This window comes from Typopeltis vanoorti, chromosome 12, assembly GCF_054136105.1.
Source record: "Typopeltis vanoorti isolate ZY-2024b chromosome 12, IOZ_Tvanoo_1.0, whole genome shotgun sequence".
NCBI classification, from domain to species: Eukaryota; Metazoa; Arthropoda; class Arachnida; order Uropygi; family Thelyphonidae; genus Typopeltis; species Typopeltis vanoorti.
Genome location: NC_143560.1, coordinates 64,030,043 through 64,049,404, shown reverse-complemented (window position 1 = coordinate 64,049,404; position 19,362 = coordinate 64,030,043). Strand labels below are relative to the sequence as shown.

The following is a 19,362-nucleotide window of genomic DNA, read 5'->3' as shown; positions in this document are numbered from 1 at the left end:
ATGCTGAAGTGCAAATTCAAGAAACTTAATTAGGGTAAATACAGTGCGTGTGTGTGCACGCACGCATGAAGGCACCTATGAGACAAGTGAGTGAGAGAATGACCAACTATTGTAGAATCTAGTCTTTCAAGCAAAAATATTGAATAGAGTAGTCAATTCAGGAAGTCAAGGTAATCGGAAGCCTAAAGAGATGCTGCAATTTCTGTTTACTAATGCCAGAAGTATCAGGAACAAGAGGGAAGAGTTTGGGCATTGCTTTGTTCAACCTTACCAAAAGTTATAGGTATTAGAGAGACTTGGCCAACAACAGATGATGTAGTTACACAGATAGAATGTGAAGGGGTTAGTATTTTCAGGGAGGATATGGAAGTTAGGATGAGGGAAGAGATACTACTGATGATAGAAGATGAACTGCGGTCAAAATGAATAGGAGGTAGGTGAGAGGATGGCTGTTCAATTGAAGCAATTTGGTGTAAGATCAAGGTCAATAAGACAAAATATACAGAGATAGTCTAGAAGACATACATCAGCAAATTAGCATGATGATGTAGGTCAAGTGATTATTATGGGAGACTTCAACTTCGGAAGCATAGATTGGAAGAAATATCATATGGCAAGAAAATGGAATTTATACACCTACTAAGAGATAATTACTTGAGTAAGCATGTGGTGGAGGGAACTCAAGTGCAAGAGTATTGGAGCTGGTCATAGGATCACAAGAGCTATCCAAAATCAAGGTGGCCACACTGCCTCACATTGGGGACGGTGACCATGCAGTCTTAACTTGGAAGATTGCAAAACATAATGAATATTCTTAATAACTGTACATTCTTATATAATTCTTGAACATAATTGTATATTCTGTCAAGAAGAGGTATATGTGGAACTACAAAGCAGGTGATTATAACAAGTTTAGGAGGCAACTTGAAGCTGTGACATGGCATAAAGTCCTGCAAGGGAAGGATGTTAGTAGTGCATGGCAGATAGTTAAGGAGCATCTAGAGAAAGCAATATTAAATTGTGTACCTAAGACAAGGAGGGTAAATAAGGTAGGAGTTAGATGAATGAATAGTATCATTAAGCATCAGTTGCAAAAAAACAAAATTGTTTTGGAGGGTATATAAAGAGAAAGGTGACCAACAAGCAAATCAACAGTATAATGGTCAAGCCAGAAAGTGACCAACATGGTATGGAATGTAAGATCAGATTACAAGAAGAAACTATCCGAGCAGGCCAAAGGAAATCCCAAGGAGTTCTTTTGTTATGTAACAAGAGGAAGAATGATTATGGAAGAATAACCTTAATGAGTGCTGATGGTGACAAGGTGTCAGAAGCACATAAAATAGTTGAGTTTACTGAGGTACACTTTGCAAGGGTATATTATCCAAGGTGAAGTTAATGCTGTGACACATGTGACAGAGACTGATGTGGGAACAGAGGTGAATGAACGAATTGGAGGTTCATAGAATATTGCACAATATTCTATGAAATACAGCTGTGTGATTAGATAGGATATCAGCTTGCATTTTGTGAGAATGTTCAAGGGAACTAGTAATGCCTGTGACTAGGCTCTTTAATTTAAGTATCAGCTCTGGTTAGAATGGAAAGAGGGCAAAATAATTCTTTTGCATAAGGGAGATTCTAAGAATGCAATAGCAAATTAGAGACGAATCGGTATCTCAGGAGTGGTGGTAAAAGTACTGGAAAAATTGATCACAAAGAGAATTCAAGAATGGATGGATAAGAATATGATGCTCTATGAGGGGAAATATGGTTTTGTGAAGGTTCAGTCATGCCTTAGTAATTCATAACTTTTTATACTACAGTGAAATCTGTGATGGATAAAGGAAATGGTGCCATGATGATTCTGCTGGATTTTGCAACAGGCATTTGAAAAATATTACATAGAACTCAGTTATGCAAATTAGAACAAATGGAAGATGGATATGACACTATTTATGTGGATAAGAAGGTGGCTGCTGGCAAATATCAAAAAGTGTATAAGGAGGAGCAGAATCCAGATGAAAGCAGGACTAGTAGTGTGCCTACAAGGTTCCATGATAGGATCACTTTTGCACATAAATAATATAGGAAATTATCTGAAAGGAAATAGTCAGTTGTTTGTTGATGATACAAACAATTGAATTAGGTAGAGTAACAGTTAATAAAGACAATGTGGGGAGTTTGAAGGACGATTTAAATAGGCTGTATGAGCAAAATATAATTGATGTCAGTTTAATGTGGAGAAATGCGAAGTTATACATTTTGGAATAAACAGATTGCAAGCTATGCACCACAATGATGGAACTATACTCCAGGAAAGAGATGAAGCTAGTAATTTAGAGGTGAGTAGACAGAGAGTTGATGTTTAGAGGACATGTTGCTAAAGTAAGCAATAAGATTACTTGGCTATTGAAAAACACACTAATAAATAGTTGCATTAAAAAAAGATAAACTCAAAAAACTATTACCCGGTTATCTAAATCAAAGAGATATGAATCATCCTCACGGTTATCAGCTTCTGAATCTGATATGATTTCTCCAACATATCTAAAAAAAGATAAAGATATTTCAGCAAATGAATGCTAATATACATGAAAGAATGAACATATGTTTTGAAATGTGAACTTGAAAACATTTTATAATAAAGATTTCCAATTACTTTTTTATAGATTTTTTTTTAAAAGTATCTAAAAACATGCAAACAAATTGAAATATGTTAAAAAAATTTCAAGGAATAAAATTCATGAAATTTAAAATTAATTGTTTAATTATGAAAAATTTATTCTTGAAAATATTATTTGTCATTATCATCATCATTATGATTTCTTGATATGCATCTTCAAGAGGTGTGAAAGCTTCCTGTGGTCAATTTTCAAATTGAACTGTTATTTATCAGGTCATTAATGTCATCGGATCTTGCATTTCAGTTTTTAAGACACTACTAACTTAAAAAAACTGTTAACTGTTTTTGATTAAAAAAAAGTACTTTTAATAAACTGATTATTTAATGAAATCTCTAAGCATGATTACCAAAGATGATAAGAATAAATAAGAATCATCTTTGGTAATCATGCTTAGAGATTTCATTAAATAATTCAGTTTATTAAGTAACTTCAAAATTATGAAAAATTTGTACAGTACAAACAATATGAAAAAAACGCCTTTTTTTTTTAATTACCAAACAAAATAATACTAACAATAATTGTTGAAGGAAGAGTAGAAGGCATCAATTACATTGTAAAGCTATTGAAAGAAAGAAATTAAAAATCCATTATTCTTTCCTAAGCAAATATCCTGAAACTTGAAAGTTTTTGAAATTGACTGCAGAGCTTATGAAAATATAACATTCGGTAGAGTGACCCTGGGATTGCATATCTTAAAACACATGAACTCTGCCCATGAGCCTGTATCTTTGTCTTTTATTAGATCCTGATTGTAAGATCTCACTAACCTGATAGCTGTTTGAACGATGACTAGTGAAGGTGAACATACAGGCTCATAGACAGAGTTCATGTTTTTTAAGTCGTATAAATCCAAGGAAACTGAAGGTTGTATTCTCATAAGCAGGCAGGTTGATCTACTATTCCTTCATGGCAAAACATTTTGAAACTTTTCAGTTTCAAAATATTTGGTATGAAGGAATATTAGATTTTTAATATCCTTTCATTTCATTCAATAATACTAATGATACAATTAATTCTCACTAAAACAAACATGTCCTTAAAAAAAAAAGCAACAAGATGAATGAAGCTTTGGCCAGGACTTTCTAGTAATCTATTATAAATGTCTGTTTCTAGTAATCTGTTATAAGTTTGTTATAATGATATTTACTATAGTGAGAGTTAACTGTACTAGACTGTTGTATTTTTAAAGAGGATGTGCCATTAGTTTCTGTAGAGCAGAAAACTCTAATTATAACTATTTTTAGCCAGGTTTAGCAAAAATGAATATGGCTAAAAAAAATCAACTAATACTGATAACAAGTGCAATTCTACAGATCTCTCTCTGATTAGCCAAAATAAGATAAATTACAGATGCAAGGATCTGATAAACACCAGGGAATGTCAGTAGGAATAGCCTATCCTTTGTCTGAGTGAAATGAAGAAAGCTTCCAAAGAGGATAGAATGTGAACATGAAGGTCAAGAGTTCTATGTGATATGGTCAGTGATTCCTTAGACAAAGGAGATGTGGTTAATCTTCTTGGGCAATTAATGATGGATGAGTTTATATCTGATTATGGTCACTGGACTTTTCAGTCCAGTGGCTGTTTCTTGTTGTAAAAGTACATCTTGTTTATGTGCATTAAGGATTTCAAGTGAAGGTGAGTTAGCTAGTCTCATATGGTGGTGATGAATTTTTTCCTCCCAGAAGCTTGAGTTTTTCATCCTGCAAAACAGGCAAACCACACAGAAGAACATATATAGCAGACATGATTAAATGTCCAGGATAGCAAACAACATACTACACCAAACCAAAGGTTACAGCAGCATTCAATGTAATAATAAAGAGATAAATTAGTAAATAACATGTGATGTATGAAAGGCAAATTTTAAAAAACAAAGTTAAGCAAAGCAATATCTACATATAAATAGAATTTAAAATCAATTGTGTTTGCATAAAGAGTTATAAACTCCATGCAGTTTGTCTGAGTCTGTTAAGATCTGCCTGAGTGTATATGACTCATCAAGAGTAGTAAAAAATTCATTCTATATTGGCACTTCACCAGAACATGACAAATGGTGAGACATGTTACACTAATCAGACAGGTGGGTCCATCAGCCCTCAATAAATAAGAATGGGTAAGATGACGGTGACCTATGCAAAGCATAGTACGAACAACTTCCTTTCTCTTCTGTTTCTACATTGACTAGACTGTCAATGCTTAATTCCAGGCTTGATCTCATGTAATTTGTATGTCAGTGCTTCCTGCCATGATGACTGCCACTGAGCAATTAGCTCTGATCTTATAAACTGCCCCTCCACTATGAACATCATGTGTCCCAAGGTGTGTTGTGTGTACATACATCTTGGTATGGAAACTGTAGGTGAAATGTAGGCTTTCTTGTTTCACTTGTTAAGCCATAAGTGAGTGGTATTCTGAACTCCAGGTTCATGTTGCTCCTTAAGTTTAAACATGAGAATACATAACCAAGCTTTTTTATTTTATAAGGCACCCTACTTTAACCAACTATTTTTGGCTATGGTTGATTTATGATTATTCCATGAAATGTGATTGAAACTATATAAGCAAAAGAAAGGCACATATGTCAATGATTAGTGAAAGTGACAAAATCAAAGACTACCTTGATAGCATAAACTTCTAAGTATACAGAAGTAGTATGAAAACTAGATTAATCATCAATATAAATTTTATCTTTAAAAATAAAAACAAATTATTTGAGAAAGAATGAGTAAAATTAAAGATACAAAATAGTAATGAATAAAAAAAACCCAGGGCATAAAATAAGATGAAAGACATAAAACATAAAAGCCAAGATATAGTAGCAATGAATAAAAACTGAATGGAATAAAAAATTAATGAATAAATCTTCTAATATAAAAGTAATGAATAAAAAGCAAATTATCAAAATAAGAGAAAATCTAGGATATAGAGGTAAAGAATAAAATAAAAGATGTTAAAAAAAAAAAAACTAGATAACAAATAACACACACACACACACACACACACACACACAAAATGAATAAACTCAAAAACAGAACTATGATATGAAAGTACATGTGAGAATTCGAAAGTTTTAAAAGGAATACTTTATGGGAAAATGATAAAATAATATGTGCAATTTGAATAAGAACTAGATGACCAACATAAAATTAATCATGATATCAAGGTTCACTATTTTTTAAACTATATAATATAAATTATTTTTAAAATTAATGGCAAATCATTCGAGAAATAATAATATTCTATTATAAGTTTGAGATTATTATTATAATTAAGAAACTTGCAGGAAAAAGGTCAGGGACTCATCAAGAGAGGTAACATATACATATCACATGCACAAAATCTGGCTCTCATCTGCTTATGCATTCTCAACTTTCATGGATGCTCTCTTGTCCTCTCACCAACCCTTCACAAAAATTAAAAATTTCATCTGCTGATATCCTGTATGATCCTTTCAGAAGTTGGTAAGTCTCAATCATATTACCCCCTCTTTCTCTTGTTTGCTAGTGCCTTCACACAAATTCTCAATTGGTCTTCATAATCTGCAATCTACAATCCCGATATCATCTTTAACAATTTTCTTGGCACACTGTCCACTGTATCAGCATCACCACGGAAACCAGAAGACCAGACCTGTACACAACAGTCCAAGTGAGGTTATATCAAAGCATTATAAAGAGGCAAAATGACTTCCTTATCTAACATTTGTTTCACCATTGCAATTATTGTGAGTAATATTTGCAATATTTGATATATGTCCTTCAACTTCCTATCTATTACAACTCAATATCCTTAGCCTGATAATTTTTTTCTAGCATAATCCCACCAATATAATATGAAATGGGATATCTAATCACCCCAAAGTGTGTGACTTTAAATTTATAACATTGAACTGACAGCCATTTTCAAATGTCCACAATTTCAGCCTATTAAATCATTCTGCAAATAGGGCATATCAGCCACATTCTTGATTGCCTTGCCTATCTTTATGTCATCTGTCAAATCCTTCTCAGTGTCATTAATGTAAAGATCAAATAACCATGGACTAAGGACTGATCCTTGTGGTAAAACCACTGCTTACCTTGAATCTTGCAGACTCACATCTCCCATATACTTTTTGTATCTTTAATCTGTCATCCTCTTATCCACAATAATATTTTATAATCCAAACCCATATTCTCAAATTTATGCAGTCGTACATGCTGTATCCTGTCAAAAGCCTTCGCAAAATCAAAAAAGTATCATGGCCTATCCATTGCCCTTGTCTAACTCAACAGTAACATTAGAAAATACGAGCAAATTGCTTAAACATGATTTTCCATTAGTAAACTCATGCTGTTCATTGCAAAGTACATATTCTCTGTTGACCTGCATCACTCTTGCAATGGGATTGTTATACATGTCCACTCCTGTGGAATCTTCACTGTTCTGAGGCTCAAATTATGTAACTTGGTCAAAGGAACAGCCAGTTTAGCTGAACACTCTATTAACATATGATATCAGCACAAGTGATATCATATCATTTGTGCTGATATCATATCAACACACATGTTAAACCCCTACTGTTAAATTCTTATTTAGTTCTATGCAACAGTTACAGTACCTCCTGTTCACATACCTCTGTATCCAGTGAAGAGGTGCCCATTTTGATAAAAGCTATCAGGTTGGTAGCTTTTAGCACAAGTTACCTGAAAAATCTCTTCTGCATCAGTCACATCCATACCATGTACATTCAGCAAAATTACTCTTTCATAGTTATTCTTTCTTTTACTTGAAGCATGAAATTTTTTTGGGTTTCTTTAGCTTGCAGAGCCAATTTCTTTTCATATCCAAGACAGTATGACAGTTGGAACTCTTTTAGCCTGTTCCATATAATTTTCATAACTGACATGCTTATGCACATGCTAATCCTTCTATATCACCTTTTTTTTTTTACCTGTGCTTCATTCTATACGTCTATGTTTCATTGATAGGTATTTGGCTAACTTTTTCAGCATTAAATTTTGCAAGATGGGCAATATTATTCCAGTGTCAGCCTGGACCATTTCCCAGATGAGCATCTGTGTATAAGAACATGGTTCCTGTGAAGACATTGTACGAGGGTGGTCTGAAAAGTTCTAGGCCTTGACCATAGATGGCGACACCATTGGCAAGATTTTCTTTTTCTAAGATGGTACAGCTGTCATAAGCATCTATGTGAAATTGCAAGTAATTCTATCCAGTAGTTTGTTTTATACAACTGTCTGAAGCAAAAGAGTTGTCTGTATCCCTTGAAATGGATAAAATTGAGTATCGTGCAGTTATAAAATTCTTTGTAAAAGATTTGGTTTAACGCCAAAAGAAATTCATTCGAAGTTCATAAAAGTTTATATCACTCTTCTCCCTCATTCTCGACAATTAAGAAATGGGCGCTGCTGAGTTTAAACGTGGCCGTACCAGCCTTGAAGATGCTCCAAGTGAAGGACATCCAAAAAGTGTAACAACATCAGAAATCACTGATCAAGTGCACGATATGGTATTGGATGACCAGCAAGTCAAAGTGCGTGAAATTGCTGAGACTATAGGCATTTCAAAAGAATGTGTGTAGGATATATTTTGCATGAAGAATTGCAAATGAAAAAGCTTTGTGAAGATGGATGCCATGCTTGCTCACAGCAGATCAAAAAAGTATTTGCATGAAAATCTCTGAACAGTGCTTGGAGCATTTTAACATGAATAAAACTGATTTTGTGGGTCGATTTATTACTATGGATGAGACTTGGATTCACCATTACACACCAGAATCCAAACAGCAGTCAAAACAGTGGACAGAAGTCGGTTGTTCAGCGCCAAAGAAGACAAAGTTGGTTACGTCAGCAGGAAAGGTCATGGCATCGGTGTTTTGGGATACAAAAGGCATTTTGTTTATTAATTATCTTGAAAAGGATAAAACAATAACTGGGGAATATTATTCCGATCTTTTAACCATACTAGATGAAAAAATTCGTGAGAAAAGACCCGGTTCGCAGAAGAAAAAAACATCTTTTATCAGGATATGCACCTGCCCACAAAAAGCTTTGTGAAGATGGATGCCATGCTTGCTCACAGCAGATCAAAAAAGTATTTGCATGAAAATCTCTGAACAGTGCTTGGAGCATTTTAACATGAATAAAACTGATTTTGTGGGTCGATTTATTACTATGGATGAGACTTGGATTCACCATTACACACCAGAATCCAAACAGCAGTCAAAACAGTGGACAGAAGTCGGTTGTTCAGCGCCAAAGAAGACAAAGTTGGTTACGTCAGCAGGAAAGGTCATGGCATCGGTGTTTTGGGATACAAAAGGCATTTTGTTTATTAATTATCTTGAAAAGGATAAAACAATAACTGGGGAATATTATTCCGATCTTTTAACCATACTAGATGAAAAAATTCGTGAGAAAAGACCCGGTTCGCAGAAGAAAAAAACATCTTTTATCAGGATATGCACCTGCCCACAAAGGTGTTTTGGCAATGGGAAAAATAAGGGATTTGCACTATGAATTGTTGGAACATCCACCCTATTCCCCAGATTTGACTCCCTCTGACTTCTATCTCTTCCCAAAACTAAAACTCTTCCTCGCTGGTCAGAGTTTTTCTTCAAATCAAGAGGTGATTGCAACTGTAGAGGGGTATTTTGCAGATCTTACTGAGAACCACTACAAGGGTAGGATAATTGGGCTGGAGCATTATTGGGCTTAAGGGAGAGTATGTTTAAAAATAAAAATAATTTTGAAATTATAAATTCGTTTTTTCATTGTTAGGCTGAGAACGTTTCAGACCACCCTTGTATATAGCAAGAAAATGACCGCTTCCATAGATGTTCTCTTCAACACCCCACAGGAGTGGAAAAATGCCAGGAGAGCAGATTGTAATGCAGAATATGAGCAGGTAGGCATATGGAAGAAAGTGTTGAATGTATCATTAAGAAGGGAGGGATCAAAATTGGTGGGAATTGTGTCAATGATACGACCTTGTCCATTTGCATTTGCACTATCCCACAGAGTGTTGTATCCATCAAAATCATCCATGAAAACTATGGGTAGAGCAGTTGTAATGCAAGATTATCAAGTTTAACCTCGTTTAACTCCTAACCCTGTGGTAAATATATGGAACTATACAGAACTTAGTGTAATAAGAAATCTCATGGATAGCCAAATTCATTTCTACTTCCACAGCAACTGGGAAAAAACTTTTCCAATATTAAGCTAGACATAATAGGAAGGAGTAAGATTGCCCACTAGACAGCTACTCTACCATGTGCAGGACCATTTCTGTCCTTATTAACAACAGTGAAATTCCATAAGGTGGGACCTTCACTAACTTTTAAATATGTTTCTACAGACAGAAAAAGAAAAACTTGTGTTTCTGCAGCAAGATTTTGATATCGCCAATATTCTGGTGAAACCCACAACAGTTCCACTATAAAAATTTTCCTACTGTTTTGACTTTGTAAACTTCTTGGATTTCCAAGAAGTTGAGAGCTTACCTTTGTCAGGTTTATATATATTAATAGATTTTGGGAAATAAGGACAGCCAGTATTATCTGTCTTTCCATGGCAAAAATTCAATACATCATCTGATGTGTCAAGATCATTTGCTATGTTTAATTTACTTTCAGTGGATACCCAAATATCGATTTTTTTCTGCAGGTTTATCTTTAAGTGATATCCCTGCCAAGATTCTTTTGACAAGTGGGTTCTCATTTAATAATGGAACAATTTTTGGAGTGAAACTGTAGGTCATGTGACTGATGCACTCGATAGAGTAGCACTCACAATCATAAAGTTCAGATATAGTGAAATTATTAGGTGATGGAAGAGACATATGAGTGAGTTGCTGTTGACATTTTCTTAAATGCCACCTATTCAGCATAAGAGGATCTAAAGACAGGTGAGATGGTGGTGGTGGCTACCTCCCTTACTGCATCCTGATATGATACATTTTTGTTGTGTTTTAATCTTTTGCTTTTTCATCCTTTCACCTCTGAGGTGTGTGTGTGGGGGGGGGTGCCCTGGATGATCTCCCTGGTAATTAACACATTCAGCTTTCTTGCAGACCAAAATTTATCATGGTCTTTACTACAACATTGGATACAGGTAGCAGAGCCACGACAGGCAGTTGGGGCATATCCATATTTCTGACATTTAAAGCATCTCAATGGATTTAGGTATGTGCTGTCTAACAGGACAGCTGCAATACCCTGTTCCTGGTTGGAAACAGGTGACCACCCCTACAAATCAACATGTGCCTCATACCTGTCACTTCCTGATCTTCAAGAACATACTCCACATCAGGAAGAACCCATTCTGATATCACTCCTCTACAAGAATGGAGCATTTTATAAGGAGTTACTCTGATTGATATTCCACCCATTGATGTTCTCAGTAGTTTTTTTAGTGTCGCTGATGAGATATTAACATAGAGATATCACGGGAACATAGTTCTTGAGTGTTTTGACAGAACTTGCTAGTCTAAATCCTTTTGAATAATTTTTGATATTTTCCCTATTAGCTTTTCACCTGTTGCATGGATGACGAGAAAAACTAGTACATCTTAAAGCATCTCAGTGGATTTAGGTATGTGCTGTCTAACAGGACAGCTGCAATACCCTGTTCCTGGTTGGAAACAGATGCCAAAAAAGTTCCGTGATATGCAAAACATTATTTAAAACATCATTATAATGTGTTATAGTGTGATGCATTTCAAACATGCAATTTCAGTATTAGCGAAAAATAAAATAAAATAAATAAATAGATGTAATAAAATAAAATTACACCTCATTTGATTACTACAAGCTCACCAGAAATGCTAATCAAAGCACACCAAAAAGTTAAAAAGGATTAAAATAAAATGAAAAAATGCTATGGAGTACCCATTATGCTTTTTAAAACCAGCCATGATTTGTTGAAAAATTTTCCCCTTCATCTCTGTTTTCTTTAACCACCTTAGAGAGACTTACTGATTTAGCTAGAATTATCATCATATTCCTTAAATAGCATTCGTACTGATGACTAGTTCATTTCTTTTCATGCTTTTTTAGCATACAATGCTCCTTCTTCATGACACTTTATAATTTCAAGTTTTTGTTCTGATGTTAACCATTTATGTTTGTTAGGTTCGCAAGCTTTGTTGCATTTCTCTCTTCTCACTCATAATTGCATATAAAAGGGTACTCGAAGGTAATTAAAAAAAAATATATATATATATATACAGGGTGTTCGGGATAAATTTGACAGTTTCGTAAGGAAAAAGAAAATCTTCTTTGTATCTATTAAATTTAATGAATTGACAAAAAAACATTACAGGCAGAGTTAATTACAATACTATCAACAAGATTTACTCAAAATAACCACCATTAGCATCAATCACAGCTTCAATTCTGCTTCGGAACCTCGAACAAGCTGATGCTACAGTCTCCCTGGGAAGGGCCGCAAAAACTGTTTTAATTTTATCCATTAACTGGGCTTTTGTATTACTGGAAGTGCGATTGGTGTCTTTTTCAACTGCGCCCCATACAAAATAATCCATGGGGTTAAGGTCTGGGGAGTTTGGAGGCCAAACATTTGGACTGGTGAAGTCGTAGAAATTTTCAGACAACCATTTTTGACTTTTCCCAGAGGTGTGGCAAGGGGCCGAATCCTGCTGCCATACATACGGCCTACCATTGGCTACCCTTGTTATCCAGGGCTTGACTACAGTTAGCAACTCCACGAACAAAGCCCGAATTCCAATGCCAGGGTTCTTCAACACCTGTTCCTGCAGATTTGCGAGGAATTCTGCTGTACGAACGCAATCAGATCGTCTGCTAGGGATCTTTCTTCTTGCTACATCCTCGTAGTCACCATTGCAAGTCTCTAGTTCATGCCTGATTGTTTTTACTGTATTCAGGGAGCATTGGGCAGCAGTCGTAATATCCTTATTTTGATGGCGGGCACGAATCATCATGATACAAGTTATTCTCTTCCATGATTCAGGTGGGTTCCAGCTATCCATCCTTTCTGACATCTTGTATATGAATGAAGAAGGGTCCAAACTTTTAAATGAAGAGAAGTGTGTGTTAATACATGTAACTTACGGAAAAATATAATTAATTATAAATATGTCAAATTTATCCCGAACACCCTGTATATATATACACACACACACACACACACACACACACATAATAAATTTGAAAAGCAACCACTACTTTGTAGCACTAAAGCATGCATCAATACTGTTCCTAAAGTATGCTATATCACTATGGTAGTGTTTTAGAAGCATTGGAAAGTCAGTAATGCAATACAGTACAGTATCATACCACTATTAATTTTTTTTTTTAATTGTTAAAAATTATATGCTGTGCTGTCATGAACACCCATGCTGTTCAAACGGTGCTATACAAGGTGTTGCTGTATATTCACACTGGTATTGCATCTTTTGCTTCTTACTTCTGTTATCATATAATGTACTATGGCATAGATAGTGAACCTTCTGTTATAATATAATGTGCTATAGCATGCGTGCCAGAGGTAGCATGTCCAAGAATTTTGCTGGCACGTCAACGATTTACAGGTGATATCCTTTTATATGCTTAAAAATTATTCAATCTTTTTTTTTCAATTGTTACAATATGTACAAGTTAAATTTTGTTTTACACAAGAGATCAGCTATGAAGACATGGATATGATTGATGCTGTATTAACAAAAGATCGCGCAACCCAAAGACAAAGGCAACCTACAATTGTTGAGTTGAAATGCTAATTCTCTTCAACCGAATTCCATAACAACATTTACTATATATTTCTTAGTTTTAACACATTCACAAAGGGGTGTCGTTTATTGTTCTGATGGAACTTCTCATTACCAGCAGGCTCAACTCACATAAAGTTTCAACCCTTGGTTGAATTTTATTCCTGCTTGTTTGCAGGAATAAAAATAGTAAATGTTGTTGGCAGGTGAACTCACACACGCATTATATGTACAGTGACCATATTTTTTTGGAGAAAATAAAAAACAAATCAGAAATTGTTTCATTGTAAATAAATAAAAAAAAAACAGGTTGTGTTTATTTGTGTAAGTTATTTTATCTCTCTTATTAAATTTTCTTTATGTTCTCTTTAAATCTTAATTACACATACATTGCACTTGTATCTGTGCCCTCAGTAAAATCCTTCTCTAGTAAGACTTTATTCTCTTAACTTCTATATATAGCCCAACAGGAAAAGATACCAGAGGAATGGAGGAAAAGTATTCTCGTCCCAATCTACAAAGGAAGAGGAGATGTTCAAGACTGTGGCAATTATAGAGGAATCAAGCTGATGTCACACACATTAAAAATATGGGAAAGAGTAATTGAAACAAGGTTACGGCAGGAAACGAAAATTGGTGAGGAGCAGTTTGGATTTATGCCAGGAAGAGGGACAACGGATGCATTATTTGCGCTAAGGCGATTGATGGAGAAATATAGAGAGATGCAAGTGGATCTGCACATGGTGTTTATAGATCTGGAAAAAGAATACGACAGAGTGACCAGGCAGGAGATAAGGAGGTGTATGAGGAAGAAGGGGGTGTCGGAGAAGTACGTGAGGTTGGTGAAGGAGATGTATGAGGGAACAGAAACTCAGGTCAGGTCTAGTGTCGGCATGACAGAAGGGTTCCCTATTGTCGTAGGGCTACACCAAGGGTCAGCTCTGAGCCCCTACCTCTTTGACCTGGTCATGGATGTACTAGTGGAGGATGTCAAGAAGGAGGCACCACGGAGCATGCTGTTTGCCGATGACATTGTTCTATGTGAATCATCCCGAGAGAAGCTTGAAAATACCCTGGAAGAGTGGAGAAAGGCATTGGAGGAGAGCGGCATGAGAATTAACCGGGTGAAGACTGAATATATGTCAACGGGGAGTGACGAGGATATCATCATACGACTCCAGGGTGAAAGGCTAATTTCAGGGAAGAAATTCAAGTACCTTGGGTCGGTTGTCGAGAGGAATGGTGACCTGGATGAGGAAATACAGCACCGAATAACATGCGGTTGGATGAATTGGAGGAAGATGAGAGGGGGTCCTGTGTGACAAGAGAGTGAGTTGTAAGAGGAAAGGAAAGCTCTATAAGATGGTGGTGAGGCCGGCGATGCTCCATGGTGCGGAGACGTGGCCTATAACCAAGGCACAGGAGAGGAAGATGGAGGTAGCGGAGATGCGGATGTTGAGATGGATGAGTGGTGTGACAAAGAAGGACAGGATAAGGAATGACTACATCAGAGGGACGGTTAAGGTGGCACCAATTGGCAAGAAGATACAAGAAAGTAGGCTGAGGTGGTTTGGACATGTTGAGAGGAAGGATGAGGAGTATGTTGGTAAATGAGTGGAGTATATGGAGTTGGAGGGAAGGAGGCAGGCCCAAGCTCAGGTGGAGGGATAAGATGACAGAGGATCTTAGGGAGAAAGGATGGAGTCCGAAGGATGCCCTGGACCAGAGAACTTGGAAGAGGAAGGTTAAAGATTGGTGTGCCGACCCCGTTTAACATGGGATAAGGCAGAGTGAAAGAAGAAGAAGATTATAAATAAAATAAATTATTTATAAAATATTATATAATATTATAAATAAATTAATTAATTTTCTATTAAATTTTCCCCTAATAAAAACTACCTGGCATGTCAGCAACTTGATTTGTAAATTTTTGGCACGCGCCAGCATGTCAGCAACTCGATTTGTAAACTTTTGGCAAGCGCCAGCATGTCAGCAACTCGATTTGCAAACTTTTGGCACGTGCACATAAAAAGGTTCACCACCACTGTACTATGGTATTAGTACTTGGTTGGGACCTTGTCAAGGAAATATTTAAGGATGAAGAATTCATGCTCAAGAGATTTTTTGTTTGGTGCCAGAGCTCCCTGCCCACCACAGAGTCACACATAGATGACCACTAACGGCAAGCAATGACTGCACTTGGGAGTGGAATGCCAGGGCTACCCTAAATGCTATACTGGCACCACAGCAAGCCTTGAGTACCAACCCCAGACCAATCGGGGTGGGAGACTTAAAATACTTTTGACCCTAGCAGGCAAGCTTATTAGCCAACTGATCCTGGCCAAGCCATCCAGGACTGCCCATCTTGCCAAAGCAGAGGCTAAAATAGTGCATAACTATCAGGACCCTCCTTAATGGATATCCACGGGTTGCATCACAAACAAGCATTGCAGCAAGAAATTTAATCCCAGTGATGATGAACTGAAAGGATAGTAAAAAAACACTAAGAAGTAGAGCAAAGAATAAGGGAAGAAAACCAAACAAAAAAAAGAGGAAGAATGAAATGGCCAGTATCATTACTGGGAGGTCCTGTCCACTAGAATGAGATATACAACAGAAAGGGGATTTCATGGCTAACTAAATCAGTGTTAAGCTAATTTCACCCATGATGAATACTCATTTCACACCCATCACGTTTTTTTTTGGTAATGCATTTCATTGTCACTAGCAACTGATCCACTAGGGCTGTATCACCAACTCACTACATAATTTGATCTTGTTAGATTCCACCTCCCACAAGATGGCTTCAAAGTCACTGCCACATGGAAAATTGTTACTGGTATATTGCAGTCATAGCTTTCTACCCTAACTGGACTCAAATCATTTAGTATCATTAGAAGCACATCCCCTCCTCTCCTATCCTGTTTATCCTTCCTAAAAATACCATACCCTTTATACTGGATACCAGTTAGTATATTTAGTTCTGTTAGCTACATACACACTACAGTGTACAATCTGAGGCTGCAACATGTTCACCAAAGCAACAAAAATTCTATCTCTTTGTTTCTGACTCCTGGCATTTGTGTACAAACATAAGTTACCCACATGCTTTTTGTATACTCACTTCTGTAGTCTGCACGACCCAGTTAGATAACAAGCAGATCTCTATTTTGATCTAATTCCTGGCTTATGATGACAACCTTGCACTTAATAAGTTTGAACCAGATGAATACACATTCGTTTTTTAATAATAATCATTTCCATGATAACACATATTACTCTTGTTAACACAGTTCTCATTCCAATCAATATTTTTTCCAGACTTCTGATACAAAATGCACTGAAGTGTAGGCTGTCCCTCTCATACAAATCCATTCCTCCCTCAAATTCACTCAATACATTCAAATATTCACATTATACAAAGCCAACACATCAAATCATTTACCATCATAGCCTTCTTAATTGATTTCTATTATATCTAGGTAACATAATTTCTAATATATGTGTGTGTGTGTGTGTGTGTGTGTGTGTGTGTGTGTGTGTGTGTGTTTTTAAAAAGAATTGAATGACTAGAACCGAGATTTAAGTAAAAAGGTTTTAATATAAAATCACACGACTAGTTTCGGCTTACAACAGCCTTCATCAGGTGACATTATAAAAGAAAGAAAAAAGAAAAAACACTGAAGCTTAAATAAACTATGAACATCATACAGAGTTTCTATACATAATTGACATTAAATCGTTGTGGTTGTATTTAAAGCTGTTATTTTGTCTGTTGTATTGTTGGGAACGTACGTGCTAGCAGCATCTCGTGAACGACAGTACATGATTACAGCTGAATGACTATCTGGGAGATTGTAGCTCAAGTTATTATTTAGATGAACAGGACTGAAGATGATTTCCCTAGATTCCACGATTGTTCTCTCTAGTTCATCATCACAACGGAAGATGTTAGTAGATTTTTCCCAGCAGACTTTGTGACTTTGGCTTTCATCATTGGGATTAGCCGAGAAAAGGATATGACTTGATAATGCACTCGCTGTCTCTTGTAAGTAACGTCCCTCATGCGTTCTTCCATATGCAATTCAACAGATTTGTCTGTCTGCCCAAAATAAGGAATATCACAATCACACAATATTTTATATACACCAGGGTATTTGAGATGATGATGACAAGGTTTTGGGTGGCTTATTAAGAAACGGATCATTGGAAGTGGAGTGAACAAGGTTCTGATATTGTATTTTGCGAGAACTTTTACTAATTTATGTGAAACTGTACTTATGTAAGGAATAGATATATTGCCTTTGAATCTATTTGTTTCTTCTGAATGATGTCTACCTCCCAGATAGTCATTCAGCTGTAATCATGTACTGGCGTTCACGAGATGCTACTAGCACGTACTTTCCCAAATACAACAAACAAAAGAACAGTTTTAAATACAAACAACAATTTAATGTCAATTATGTATAGAGACTCTCTATGATGTTCATAGTTTATTTAAGCTTCAGTGTTTTTTCTTTTTTTCTTTCTTTTATAATGTCACCTGATGAAGGCTGTTACAAGCCAAAATTAGTCGTGTGTTTTTATATTAAAACCTTTTTACTTAAATCTCGGTTCTAGTCATTCAATTCTTTTTAAAAAATGTGTATGTTAAATGAGTTAATGATCATTATTTCATATATATATATATATATATAGGTAATATAATATAATTTCACTTTCTCACTCTTGTTTTTTCTAACAATCCTTTCATATCCTTTCTCATACTACATTTATCATCAAATAAAGAGTTTGTTCCCACCAAAAACTACCATCTCTTTTACTTTTCTTTTATTTTCTGCTTTTCAATTACATTTATTATTTATTTATTTATTTTTAGCATCTGGAAACTCAAAGTAATGACCCAGTCAGCAATCTTATGTTTAATGATTAAATTTCTATTTCATATAATATCCTTCTTTATAATCGATTTTGCCTACCTGATTAGTTTAATGTGAAATCTTACCTGATTCACTGCATTTTGTTTGTTTCTCCTTTTGCCATTTATTTTTCTTGTCTTACCAATGCCTCTCTAATTGTTTTTCAACTTTTTCTGATTCCCTCATCACTCAGCTAATGATTTGCTTTGGTCTAGATCATAGGTTCCCAAAGTTTTTCGGGCCACCGCCCACTTTGCAAGCCATAAATTTTGTAACCCCCCCCCCATAATAAAAGATTTCTGCGTTCAAGCTGTTTGATATTTTTGACGTAAACAGCAACTAATAATGCATTACTGCTTATGCTGTTAAATTTTTAAAAAGAAGTGGCCAATATGTGCTTCATCTGGAACACAGTTATTGCTATAATGATTTTGGTGAAATGTAGCCTGTATGTAAAGATTGTAAAATGTATGCTCGAATAACATTATGCACAGTTTCATACAATGGTTTAAATATGAAAATGTGGAATAGATTTAAGAGATTACATTGCACTGGTAAGAATTTTATTGTAATAATTAAAACACCATTAAATATATTACAAAATTGTTTATTTCTAACTTATAGAGTAAAAATAGCAAGCAAAAATAACAAATTAATGTGAAGTTTCATACAAAGGTTTAAATATGAAAATTCAGAATACATATTAAGAGATTGCATTACAATAGTAAGAATCTTATTGTAATAATTAAAACACCATCAAATGTATTAGATGGTTTATTTCGAACTTACAAAGTAAAAATACAAAGAAAAAATAAGAAATTAACGTGAAGGATGAGCCTGGTGCATTTTTAAAAGTTTGTTAATATCAATGTTCAACTTTCATTAAAAACAGTCGTAAATCGCCATGCTCGGTTATATGCAATCGGTTCTTTTTCTTAGATAGTAAATTCACTACAGCACTAAACCCATGCTCAGCCAAATAAGGAGATGGAAATGCAATT

The 19,362-nt window shown here is 35.4% G+C and overlaps 1 protein-coding gene across 3 annotated transcripts in view; it reads right to left on the bottom strand.

Annotated features, from left to right (window-relative positions):
- The window catches only part of LOC150100846 (histone-lysine N-methyltransferase EHMT1-like), a 416,509-nt gene that overhangs the window by 18,502 nt on the left and 378,645 nt on the right, over positions 1-19,362 (bottom strand). For all 3 annotated transcript variants that reach the window (XM_090401402.1, XM_090401404.1, XM_090401403.1), the window contains one exon: positions 2,472-2,550. In XM_090401402.1, the coding sequence (XP_090257528.1) occupies positions 2,472-2,550 (79 nt within the window). The remainder of the gene's footprint in view (positions 1-2,471; positions 2,551-19,362) is intronic.